The sequence below is a fragment of the Apis mellifera genome, unplaced genomic scaffold, assembly GCF_003254395.2.
Source record: "Apis mellifera strain DH4 unplaced genomic scaffold, Amel_HAv3.1 GroupUN_243, whole genome shotgun sequence".
In the NCBI taxonomy this organism is placed as follows: domain Eukaryota; kingdom Metazoa; phylum Arthropoda; class Insecta; order Hymenoptera; family Apidae; genus Apis; species Apis mellifera.
This window is the reverse complement of record NW_020555860.1, coordinates 65905-80627: the sequence shown is the minus strand read 5'-3', so window position 1 is coordinate 80627 and position 14723 is coordinate 65905. Positions and strand designations below refer to the sequence as shown.

Here is a 14723-nt window from a genome sequence, read left to right as displayed (position 1 = left end):
CTGTTTTCCGATTATAAGGCCTGTAGATTTCAATTAAATTTATTAAAATTATTGATACAAATGAAAAAAATATTGAACCATTTCCTAGGAAAAAGCTATCGATTAAAAGCTATTCATTAATATTTTTAATAATAACATGATTTATTGTAAGTGTGTTAAGTCAATTTTCAGAAAAATCAAATAAAAATTATTGAAATAGAATTAAACAAATATTTAAATATATAAAAGATATGATAGTTTATGGTTTAGTTTATGATTATTGATAAGCGTCAAAAGATTCAATTTTAATTGTATATTAATTGTATATTATATTATATATATAACTCTGCTTGAACAGGCGATATAAATAACAGAAAGAACACTTGATGGATTTGTCATTTAAACAATGATTCTATAGCATGATTGTTATATAAATAATTAATGATTGTAATTTCAGAAATTGAGAAAGAATTTATAGTCTTATGTTCAGTAAAAAATAGTATGGTTGAGACGAATTTTTGCAAAATTTATTATTTTTAAAATTTGTCAATAATTTATTGTGATACTCAGACTATAATTATTTTAATAATCATGAGTCTTGTAAAAGATTTAAATATACATATAGATACATAATATTATTTTCATTACAAAAAATTTAGAATAATAAAAGTAGATATAAACATGTCAAAATTAATAGAATTAAGTTGTAATCTGTTTACAAAAATATTATCGAAGCAAAAATTTCAAAATTTGTTATGTCAGAATAATTAAAGAGATGTAAATATGACTTGTCCGACAGAAATGTAAAATTTTAAAATATTCGTCGAGTGAAAATGAGTTTATATGTATAAGAATGAGATATCTTATGAGATATCATATTTTGCATATTTATTCTTGTATCCTTATTTCTTTTATTAATTTCATTTTTATCGATTTTGTCTTTTTCCCCTTTTTTGAACTGTCGTGAAACGATGCGACATAATGAATTCAGATAATAGAATAAAATAAAAGAATAAAAATATTAGCACGATCTACATTTATATAATGTAATTTATTCTTATTTTTTTTATTAAATATATTCTTTTTAATTATAAATAATTAATATTTATTATTAATGAAACTATTCCACAATCTATTTCCTAATGACCACTTTTCGTCCTAAAAATATTCAAATTATTTAAAAATTTATAATAATTTAAAATAACTGAAATAAGAATTTTTTATAAAAAAATTAAATTAAAATAAAAATTATTAGTTTTGTTACTTTTTTTATTTTAACATATTTTGAATAATTTAAGATATTAAATATTATTTTTTGTTAACAATTTATTATATTTATTATATATTTTTTATATTTTTACTTTACACAAATTTGTTATTTCTTTAAATATATATTATTGTTTTTTATACGATGATTATTTTGCAGAATTTTATTTTATTTATAAAATTATACATATATTTGTTGATTTAGTTTAATATATATAATTTATATATAATAAATATAATAATTTAATATATAATATAATATAATATTAATAAATTTCCAATATATCTGATCAAGAAAAATCATTAAAATTAAGCTTATGTTAATATTCAAATATTTTTACAAATATTGTATATTTATTTTTATAAAATAAAATATTAAAGATTAGTTTTCTTACTTTTTCTAACGTGAAATTTTCGATTATTTCTAAAATATTATAAAATTTATACTTTCATTTTGAACTATCTTCGACGACCAGATTTTTTTTAAATTAAGTATCCATTTATCAAGTCGTAATTTGTTTAGATTTTTTTAAATTTTTGCTTTGTATATCTATTTGTTTCAAATGCAAACAGATTTATTATTTCTTTATCAATTAAAAAAGAAAATATTTTACTATGGACTATCAATTAGTATTTTAATATGTATTCCTATTTTTGTTCATAGAATAAATTCCATTTCCAATATATGAAAATGTTTGTTAACAAAAATTAATATTAACGTTCATTAAACTTCTTTATTCAATATTCAATTGCATTTTATTTATCATTAAGATTTTCGATTTTCCTTTTTAATAATCAAATTTTTAAAAAATCAATATCAATTACTATTGTATGTTGTATTGTATATTGTATATTTATTCACATATGAATTAAATAAAATAATTCTATTTATATCTTTTTTTTTAAATGTAATTTTCATTATTATTATTTTATAAATTGAACAGTACTTTTTTTCTGTTGTCTAATTCATTAAAAATTTTCAATTTTAATTAACAATTTTTTCAATATTATATTTAATATCAATTCATTCATCAATATTGCAAAAATTTTTGTGCACAATCTCTCTTGATCTTAATCGTAAGTTATTTTCTGACGCTCTACTAACAATTATTATATCTAAACTTATATTATATCTAGTTATTATATCTATAATTAGTATCAATTTTACATCTTACAGGCGAATTCTGATATTAGTCTGATTTCAGATGTAAAGTATAAATATAGTAAAGATACTCAAACAAACTTAATGATGAACAAATACCTTATTATAAAGTTTTCTTTATTTTTTCTTTTTAAACATTCATATTTAATTTATTCTATCATATATTATTAATATATTATATTAAACATTCACTTAATTTATATATTTTATTATTAAATTTCTACTGATTTTCCAATAATATTCGTCAATGTATTCTTTCATAGAGGCAATTTCGCTTTCAGATCAAATAACAATTTGAAAGAAATTTCAACATTTGTTATATACAAAATTATTCAATATATATTCGACATAATATCAGATAATAATTTTATCAGTAAGTTTATTATTTTAAAAGATAATTATAAATATAATAATCTTTTATAATTTAATTTGATCATTTATTTGTGATAAATCAGTAACAATTTAATATTTATCCTATATTTAAGAAATTTTTAAAATCTTTTGAATGTAAAATATTTTATTTAAAATAATAAGCTTAAAACAAATATGAAAAAATTCATTTAAATTAATTATTTTTAATAAAAATTGTTTTAATAGTATATAATTTGAGAAATTTAAAACATTATTATAAATAATAGATATTTTATGCAATGTTGATCAATAAACCAATAATAAAAAATATGTAATGTTACAAACGACAATATTGCCTTCAAATATACTATTCAGAAAATTTTCAACTTTATAGACAAAAAAGAAAAATATTTTAAATATTTAATAATTTTGTGTGTCTGTATGTATGTGTGTATTATATCATATAAATTCTAATCAATTTTGTGATATATTAAAGCATTACAAATATTCCAGTTTTTCAAATTATTTTTGTAATTTTTTAATTTTTTGATTCTTTGATAATGATAAATGTATCTCAAAAGAATTATTTTCAATGATGAGAATATTAGTCCTACAATTTAAGGCATCTATATGTTTTATTCGCATATCAGTTCGATGTTTCCATATATAATTTTTATATAATTTTAATTATTATTATAATACACATCTGATAATTCTCAGATTTATGTTTTTTTATCTAATGTCACCTTCAAAATCAGATCAGAATTATAATTAATAATTATTTCAAAAATTATACTTTGTAAGTAAATATGAAATTGTTTTAACTTAATACAATAACTAACATTAGTAATTCAAAATTGTGATATTTATTTTCTATTTCTAATGTATATTTAGAAAAATACTGGATGAAACTTTAATGAAATTTTATTCTTGTATTGAAAAAGAATAGTCACTGAACTAGCATTATAATGTAATTCGAATCCTAAAGATTATAAATGATTAAAACAGATATTAACTTTGATTTTAATGAAAGCATGCAAGTCATTTTGATTAAATTTAAATTTTGAATTTTTTCTAAATAAATCATATATAAAATTTTTGCAATAATAAAACAACAATAACAACAATAACAACAATAACAACAATAACAACAATAACAAAATTTTCAATAAATTTCTGAAGATATTAACAATTTTATGCATATTCTAAGTTAGTGGAAAAATCATAATAAAATCAATCATTCTTGATATAAGCCTAATATCTATAAATATTTTAAATAGTCAATATTATTGTATAATCATTTATTTTTTGATTATAGATCATTTGATGCTCGCACCAGAGTGAACTATTCACCATAAAATTCCTGTATCTGTAAAGAATATTTATATAAATTTATTTTAACAATAAAAAAAATGAACAAAAATCTCATTGCTCAGAATATGACAAATAGATTTGAAATTTATATAAATGATTGAGTTTTGAAAAATGAAATCATAATCACGACATTGCTATTTTTATAATTAATGCAGTAAACATGATAAAACAAAATAAATATTCTTTGTATTTACATATAATTAATAAAAATATTAAGAAAGTATTTAACATAAAAGAAACTGAAAAAATTTGTACTAAAAATAATAATGAATAATAATGAATTATTTTTAACATTGTATTTTGATCACAACTACACTTAAAAAACTATACTTATAATTAATAAGATATTGAATAATAATAATTAATATAAAATTGTTTAATACAAAATAGAAACTTTCTATATGAAAATTTATTTAATATGTTCGTTATTTAAAAAAATAGCTAATTAACAATAAAATGTAAAATGTATAATTAATATTATATTTGTGTTTGCATATAAATTATTAAATGTAATAAACAATTTTTATATGTGAATTGGATTGTAATTATTTCTTATTATAAACTATACGTTATACATATAGTATGCATTAGAATAAAAAAAATGAATTATGTTAAAAAAATGAAGAGATGAAAAAAAAAATTTGAAAATATATAATATTTTTATTTTTAAAACATTTATCTATGCATAAATCTACTAATTTATTATTTTTTAATTTATAAATTACATTTTATTAGATAACTTTTCTCTATTTTTTTGAGCATTAATACAATATTTTAATTTTTTATTTACTTTTTCAAAATGTTGATTTATATTATATTATATATATTATTAGAATACCCTAAAAATATGAGAACATTCATTAATTGGAGATTCCTGAGGTAATTTTAAGCAACATTTTTTATTAGAATTTTAGCCAGAATCTTAAAAAGAATTAATTTCTGGCTATGCAACTATTGATAGTAGTCATTGATAATCAATTGTTATAAGTTTATTTATTTCTTCATAATTTATGAAGAAATCTTATAAAAGATCTTTTTTGTGAATCAATGTCTTTTCTATTTGATTTACAATTATAAGAATCTTATTATAAATATAAATAATATAATATAATATTAAAGAAATATTACAATTAAACTCTACTTCAAGCAATTAAAAGTATTTTTGAGTATTTTATCCAGTGTTATTAAATCCTATTTGAAAATTTGTTTATTATGGCAATTATATCCATAATTTTTCATCTTCCTTGAAATTAAATTTATCCTAGTGAAAAGAATTAATTAATTTTGTTTGTTATTCATTATTTTTATTGTAATTTAATAATTATAAATTTTATAATTTATTAATAGAACTTTATAAACAGAAACTTATACAATACATATAAAACCGAAAACGAAAAATTATTAAAATTTTTTCCAGACTTCAAAATTATTTTCCAGCTTGAAAATATTTTATTTATATCTAAAATATAATAAATAGATTTTATATGTTCATTTTTATTAATTATGAGATTTTTTATTATTTAAGATAATATATTGTATAATATTGTATAGTACATAGTATTAGATTTAGAATTTTTATTCAGCAGTTTTATTCATCTTTTCTAATTATTATAAATATAGTTTGTTTTTAGACATATAATGTAGTAATGTTGAATTAACAGAGTTTACCAGCAAAAATATCTTTTAATTAAATTTTGCAGGAATTGGTCCTATTTTATTAAAAATCATTTCAAAAAATTCTAATATTTCTCTAGTTTTTTCTTGTTTTCCGAACTGAAGATTTAATTTAAATCTGTAGCCAAAAAAATCTTTTTATCATCTCTATGCGATTTTAAAGCACTATATAATTGAATATTGCGATTATTTAGATCACCGGAGAAATTAAAGATTGGGAAATTAGTAGCTTTTATCTTGTTAATGAAAATGAAAAAAATTTCATATGAAAATAATTTTCTATTAATTATCCTATTGATAATATTTGATAAATTTGAACCATTGTTTTTATAGCTCTTCAAAATGAAAGAATCAAAGAATATTAAGTATCAATTAATAATTAATCGATTAATAATGACTACTTAATTACATTTAAATATTTTGCGTCTTGAAAAAGACCAATAACTTCTTCAATTTTTTTTTATAATAGCATTTACTATGTTATATTATTAAATAGAAATTTGTATATAAATTATATTACACAAAAAATCACTGCATAATGATTAAAAATATACTTGTAATCAAGTTATACTATTTCGATATGCACTACATAAATCGCAAAACACAAAGCATATAAATAATTTTAATTTTTGTGCGACTTCGGTGTAATTTTTTTTAATAAATATTGGATCACAAAAATTAATATCGATGAAGAATCAATTTTGTATAATGCATTGATCAGATAGATCATTACATCTTTCGCAGTTTATTGAAATACATATGAATTATTACATATAATTACATATAATTACATATGTAAATAAGTATTTTATGCATTTATGCAATATTGCGAATTATATTTCATTTTTTTAAATCCAAAATTTTTACCATACGACATTAAACATTATGTGCCTTTGAAAATTATTAATGTTATATCTGTCCGACGTTTATTCTTCCATAATAACATTATTTATAGTTTATTTTTGATACATTAATTATGACATTTACAATTAATTAATTTATAATTATTCACACAATAATAATTAATTTATTATATAATATAATACCATACAATATTCCTAAGAAAAGCACAAAAGAATAATATGTCCACTTCATTTCATGACAAGAAAATTTGTTAAATCGATGTTTTTAATTTCAATTAATAATCTATATTCTGTCATCTTGTATCTTCCACATTCATATTATGTTCATGTTTTATACAATTTAGTAATAATCCAGTGATATTTGGAATAATATAAAATGTTTGGAAATTTAATAATTTAGTTCGATAATCTACTTTATACTCGCAATATTCTATTGTTATTATTAAAAGGACACAAGATTTCCTGTCAATTGATCAATTATTTTAGCTCTTGAATTTCATATTTATATTTTTTTCTGTGAATTATATTGTTTGCTCAGCTCTATAAATTTTTGCATTTTTAATAGCCCAAATCGCTTTTCTTTAGTATTATATTTAAAATGCAATATGTAAAGTTGTTATATGCATTAAGCGATTATAAAAGGAGAATCAATCATCTATTCATTTGTAGCAATGCAAATAAATAAATTAATTATCAGTAGGATTTCAGATTTCAGTCAATCGATATCATAAAGAGATTTCGTGATTAATCAATTAAAAAATTATATATATTAGCGATTCAATGGAAAAGATTTTAAATATGTTAAAAGAAATTCAGATTTAATAATAAAATATTATTATTGAATCAAATCAAAAAATAATATATATTGATAGTTAATATAATTTGTCTTAATGCAAATATCATATTATTAAATAATTTAAATAAGTAGGGCTAAATTTAATAATGGGAATGCAACTGATTTTAATAAAACAATATGAGATTTTGATACGATTTATGTATATGGCAATTGTCGTGTTCAGTGTAAATATATGTCTATGCCGTTCGCATTGTAGAAACTGTATAATTGAATGGATATAGATAATTTTATATATAATGTTTACTTGAATATCTCTAAAGTATGTCATAGATGGCGACAATATATGAATCATTCATTTTATGTATTTTCATCGTCACTGATTTATCATTATGTTATTTTCAATTTTTACAATTCTTTTGAGATTGAATTATAAATTTAAATAAATCAAAAGAATCGAAAATCTTGATTCTCGACTATCTGGAATAGAATTATATATTTAAAAATATTTGATATTTTTGATGATATATATCATAAATAAATAAGAAATTCTTCAATACTAATCATAACATAGTTTCATTAGGATGATCCTGTTTCAGAAATACTATAAAGAATCATATTTCAATATGCCATGTCAAACTCTTTAAATATGCTGTTATTTTATTAGATTATGACATGATTTTATTTTATAATTTTATAATTTTTCAAATGCATAAAGCATCGGAAAAGTTAAAAATAAAATATTCGTTCAAATTAATATCATTAGCATGCATCATTGCATGAGATTCAGTAATGATTTCTTTGCATGTTCATTCGATATTCAAAATATATTTTTTATTATATTAAAAAAATATATTTATGAATTTTAATTTATATTATCTGTTTATATGATATTATTCCATATATCATTCCATATAAATATCTCATTCAGATTCAATATTAATTGTCATTATAAAATAATAATTTCAATAATACTCGCCAAAAACAGATTGTATTGACAGTACGCATCACGACACATCCATTTTTATTTGTTACTTACATTGTACAATTACATTGAACTCCTTGCTTTTGAATATTAAATTTTATTGTGTGAAGATTTGAGAATTGTTAAATTTATATATGCAATTCCTAAAACTACTAATAACATTTTTGATAATTGTTGCAGCATAAAATATAGAAGTTAAAGTTAAAATTTTTCATTTGTTAATTAAAATAAAAATATATCTAACAAAATGATAATGAAAAAAAAAATTTCAAGCATTCGAATGAACTCAATAGTACGATTTTTTTACGAAATTATATATATATATATATATTATAACACATAATATAATATTTTGATAAAAATTAGATGGATTGACAGAATATTAAATGTCTTCTATTTTAATCCTTTGCATCTATACTTATAGGAAATGTTTATAATACTATTATCTAATGTTTATAATATTATAATATATATTATAATATTATAATATTAACATAGAAACATTGAAAAATTAAATTATTAAATATGAAAAAATTCATACAGTACAAATTTTTTAATATCTTTGATATTCATTATTTTGATGATTGCATTATCTAAAACAGTATTATTGCAAGTCATTTTTACGTAATTTTCTTTTATGTAAATATTAAATATTTCTAAAAAAATTCTTAATGAAAAAAATATTTATGTTTCAGAAAAAAAATTTTTTAAAAAGATTCCATTTTAATAAAAAAAATATTTATCTCGAAAAAAGAAAAATTTATACTTATATAATACTTTTTTTATCTTAGAAATAATAGAAAAGTTTTTTTTTTTAATTTAATCAAAATTTGGCCATCAATTTCCATATTTTGTATAAATATTAAAATATAATTATTATATTTGAACATAAATTATAGATTTGAATAGCGATTATTACTCCTATATTATTATTAAGAATTATGTTTAGATTACTAATGTTTATACAATGTTTATATATATTTTTATAAGAAATAGATATCCAAAAATCTAATAAATAGTCAAAAATATTAACTTATTTAAAACATGATAATTTTCCTAAAATTAGATATAATATCTATAATAAGTTATTTTGAGAAATTGAAAGAATTATTTTAATAGATATAAAAAAAATTACTTAGAATCGCAAAGAAAATAATAAGATCATTTTTGATAGCTTTTTAACTTTTGATAACTTTTTTTGACACTTTTAATGAAAATTTAAGAAAAAAATATAGTTTATAGATTGATATCAGTTATATTCATACTAAAAGTTTTACTAAAATTTTACTAAAATGATTATCTATGAATTATAATTAATTAAATATGATAAAAATTATTTTTCATCGATTTTCGATATAAAATTTTAACATCTTTCGATGTCTATTTTTTGTTTCAAGGTATTTAAATAAAGATTTCAATTTATATAATATATATTATATAAATAATATATATTATTCAATATATAAATACCACATATTTATAAAAATGTGAGATATCTTTAAATGGTAAATTTTAGATATCAAAATATATAAAAAAAATTCATATACATATATTATATTCTGTTATCGAAATATTACATGATGCATATACAGACATGAATGATCAAACTTCGCGTAATTCACAAACTCACCAAATGTATTCTCACATCAATTAAACGATACGAAAATATAAATGGAATTTATTTCTTCTATTTTTAAAATATATCTGTGGAGAATTGTGTTCCAAACTACAAGCAAATTCTAAATTTTTTGTTTAATTATTCCGAATTTGAAAATAACTAACTTAATGGCGAAGAAAAAATATCAATTAAATACTATTATGCAAAATTCTTATCAGAACAATTTTCATAAAAAGGAAATCAATCTTTTTTCATAATATCATCGAAATCTAAATAATGATTAATTAATAATGATTAAAATGAGTATAAATTATCAAGTAAAAAAAAATGAATATAAACTAAAAATAAATACAAATAATCAAGTAAAAATTTTACTATTTAATCCAGACAAAATTTCTAGGAAATTAAAAATATCTTTAAAAATATATTAGTATATTGTACTGTTTGTATTGTATTGTAAATTTTAAAAAATCCTACCTTATTCTTACTTCTTTATATTACAATTGTAATTATAAAATTAATTACATATATTAACATATATTAACAATTTCAATAAAATAAACTAGAAATGAGTAATAATTCCAAGAACGTTTGCAAAAAATACATAAAATATTATAATATCTTAAAAATAAAAATGTTAAATCACATTTAAAACTTACTATTAATATTATCTAGTCAGAATATTTAACTATAAAACAATTGATACACATAATACGTTTCAATCTAAAGTGCACAAAGCAAATAAAGTATTTCTTACATTTTTCTTTCCATTCTATATTGAGAAACAAATATATATCTACATATATTAATATCCGATAATTATAGAAACATAAGAAAAAAATTCTTATTTTCCTCAGAATTAAAAATTATTGTCTTAGAATTGAAATAAATTCTATAGATTGTACTTAAACCCTTGCAATTTTGATATTACAAATAATAGACCCTACCCTCATAATTAAATTATAGCCGTTGTCTATCACTTGTCACGCGATATATCAACATTATTACTTTTTGATTTTCATAACGGTTGGACATATAGAAAATATTCAAGAATAGAAAAAATTATGGGAATAGCATTCAGTTGTCTGGCTGCAGTTTCATGATTTCATGAAAGAATGGACTTCGAAGGTAGTCAATATTATAATATTAATCGAATTCTTATGATTTGCGTTGGTCTTTGGCCATTCGAAAGAACAATATATTCGAAATTGTTAAACATTTTCATCTTTTTACTTATGAGCATTGCGATATTTGTACAGGTATTTCTTTTAATTATTACAATTATTAATAATTATGTAATTGTAAATTAACTACTTTATTTTATTTAAATTAAAATACTAATTTAACTTTTTCGAAAAAAAAAATTCTATTTTAATTTTAGACAATGTCATTCATGATGTTAAAAGTGGACATGAGTCTAATGTTGACTTCATTATCCTATATCTTGTGTACATGTATTTTCAGTATGAAATATTTCAGTTTTTTATTTCATATTAAAGATGTGAGTATAGGAAAAAGATAAATAAATATTACTTATATTGCTGTTAAAATTTGGAATTGTTTTATTGAAATTTTCATTTGAACTTTTTATTTTAAGAATCTTAAGATTCTATTTTTCATAAATATAGGTAAAAGTTCTTTTAGATGAAATTAAAAAAGATTGGAATTCGTTAAAGAATATTGAAGAACTCCAAATCATTCATGAATACTCTAAAACCACAAAAGGAATAACAATATGTTTCGTTAGTAAGCGAAAATTTTTCATTTTCTCTGTGATCATTTCATAATTTCATATAATGATTATATAATAATATAATAATTTCATATAAAAAAGAAAATTATTGTATTATTCAAATTATCGTATTATTCAAATTCTTATTATATCATAAATATTAAAATATAAAATATTTTTTATTTCGGTTAAATTATACGAATATATTATACGAACGATATTATACGAACATATTATATCCATTAAATCAAACAAGAAATAATATTAATCGTTCAAACAGAAATAACGAAATACTAATTATCTAATACTAATACTAATACTAATTAATAGATTTGTATCGATTGCACAGTAATAATTATGAAGAATTGATCGAATGTTCGCAACATATTAATCGCATTATACATTTATTTATAAAACATATTCTCATAGACATTATTGTTTTCTCATCTAACGTTATATTCTTATCTAATGTATTATGAAAAAGTAATGTACTATTTATTTTTATAATTATTAATAGTTGTTAATAATTGATAGTTTTATTTATATTTTCACCAAATGCATGAAAAGTGACATAATACTTTTTTATTTAATATTTTTATATATAAGATTTTTAATATAAGATATTAACATAAGATTTTTTTTATAACATTATAATATTATGATTTATGACTTTTGTATTTTATTGTAGATATTTTTAAATATAACAACTGGTTAACGCGTAATATTATTATCGTGCCACTACAATTGGTATCCTTTTTGAGTATATTCGGTAACGATATCCTTGATATTTTGATTCCTTTAAATTACACTCGCTCACGGACAATTCCAATTGTAATTTTCGTCGATCAACAAAAATTTTTCTATATTTTTGGTACGTATTTGAACCTTATTACCAGTTTCGGAGGATTAGGAATTATAGCTACTGAAACAACATCTATGGCTGTAATGCAACATCTTTGTGGATTACTAAAGATTATTAGGTAAAAGAATTAAATAACATAAATCTTACTAAATTAAAAAATAAATTATTTATTTTAAACGACACAAACATTATTATTTTTATATTAATTATAATAATATATATATTTATATTATACTAACATAATATATATATTATATTAGTTAGAATAATATATAAGTTAAATAATTTGATTAGTTCAATATTTATGAATTAACATTTTTTACCAAGCATTGAATTGTTTTAAATTCATCTTTTTTTCGATTGAAATACATTTAATTAATCATTAAATACTATTTCATATTTTTGGTTATTATATAATATTTGTTTAATTTCAATTATTTTATTTATCTATTGTATATATAATTTCTCTTAGTTTTTTTACAGCTTCCGTATAAGTCATACATTTGTTGCAAATATACCAAGAGTATCTTTTACAGAAAGAAATATAATAATCCGCAAAAAAGTGATGTCAATCGTGTATTTACATGTAAAAATCAAAAAGTTAGTATCTTATTATCAAATGATAATCACAAGTTTCCTAAAGCATAATAATATTTTTTATAATAATATTAAATTTTTCATTTATTTCCTTTTATAATTATTTTCATTAAAATTTTCAGAGATTAATATTTCATACAATTAATGAAATTGTTTTCTTTTTGTTAAAGTTATATCAACTCGATTCAAGAAAAGATAATAATGTCCTATAACTTTTTATTGTTATTTGGTTTGATTGAATTTAGTATTTCTATGTATGAAGTAAGTATCAATGATACAAGTGATTAGTCACAATAGTTGATAATCTTAATTATTTTCTGTCTTAGCTTACTAAATCAATAATATCCAATAATACAAATGAATTAATTTCATCTCTATTCTTTATAATTTGCATTACTATTTATGGATTTATTCCCAATCATTTTGCGCAAAAGATAATCAATCACAGTTCTAATATTTTTATAGATGCGTGAGTATTTTTAATTCATATGAAGATTTTAATAATAATATAATAATAATAATTCATTAGTTTTGAACTAATTCTAGATACAACACAGAATGGTACAAACTCCCAATAATAGAACAAAAATTATTATTGTTCATCATGCAAAATAATTTGAAAAGTTTAAATTTCGTATTATTGGGTTCGATGGTTGCATCTTATGATGTATATACAACGGTAAAGAAAATGATTAAAATAATAATAATTAATAATAACAATAATCTCATTGTATGTAGCCGTTTATTAAAACAAAATCATTTCAGATATTACGTACGGCATTTTCATATTTTATGGTCATTTATTCTATTGATTCTACTAACTGAATTTGACAAAACTGATGAATAATCGTATAATTGATTATAAATGAATATTTGAAAAAATTTCTCTTATTCAAGTTTCAAGATATTGATCATATTTTAGCAAAAAAGAAAACGTTAATAAAATATTAAAACATAGTAAAATAAAATTTTTATGTGATATATATTTATAATCAATATTTTTTTCCAGCGAATAATTGTGATTTTTTTTAATTTAATAATTGTGATTTTATTTTTTTTTTATTTTAAAGAAAAATTTCTAATTATGTATTTTATGGAAGAAGTAAGTTTAATCACTTTAACTTTGATATATCATCAATCATAACATTATTTTGAATAACTTTTCCTTATAATTTAATTAATTAACTAGTATTTTATATTTTTTGCAAAAAATAATTGTTATTAAATTAAATTTCCATGATATGATACATTATAATTTATTTAATTCAATATCAATTTCATTTTCTAAATTATACATATATAACTTATATAAATATTATATTTATATTTTTACGAGTATAACTAAAAAAATTATGAATTAATATATTGATTTCTTTTTCTAAATGCTTATTAGTTTTTTTAAAAAAATCCTCTAGACATCGTAATGTCTCTGATTTGTTTTTGATAAAATATAAGCTTCTTCAGTGA

At 18.8% G+C, this 14723-nt stretch overlaps 1 protein-coding gene across 1 annotated transcript; it reads left to right on the top strand.

The window, feature by feature from the left end:
• Positions 1 to 11449: 11449 nt before the first annotated feature.
• On the top strand, positions 11450 to 14154 carry LOC113219362. The gene is made up of 7 exons (XM_026445982.1): positions 11450 to 11566; positions 11694 to 11811; positions 12702 to 12777; positions 13143 to 13259; positions 13427 to 13517; positions 13583 to 13725; positions 13803 to 14154. The coding sequence occupies exons 1-7, from the start codon at positions 11450 to 11452 to the stop codon at positions 14101 to 14103; spliced, it is 963 nt and encodes a 320-aa protein (XP_026301767.1). The 3' UTR covers positions 14104 to 14154.
• Positions 14155 to 14723: the final 569 nt, after the last annotated feature.

What these genes read in the sequence shown, in the direction of transcription:
- LOC113219362 (XM_026445982.1), top strand. Translation starts at nt 11,450, where the DNA reads ATGTCATTCATGATGTTAAAAGTGGACATGAGTCTAATGTTGACTTCA. An exon ending in TTTTATTTCATATTAAAGAT is followed by an intron (nt 11,567 to 11,693) that starts GTGAGTATAGGA and finishes TCATAAATATAG; the next exon opens with GTAAAAGTTCTTTTAGATGA. An exon ending in TCTAATATTTTTATAGATGC is followed by an intron (nt 13,726 to 13,802) that starts GTGAGTATTTTT and finishes AACTAATTCTAG; the next exon opens with ATACAACACAGAATGGTACA.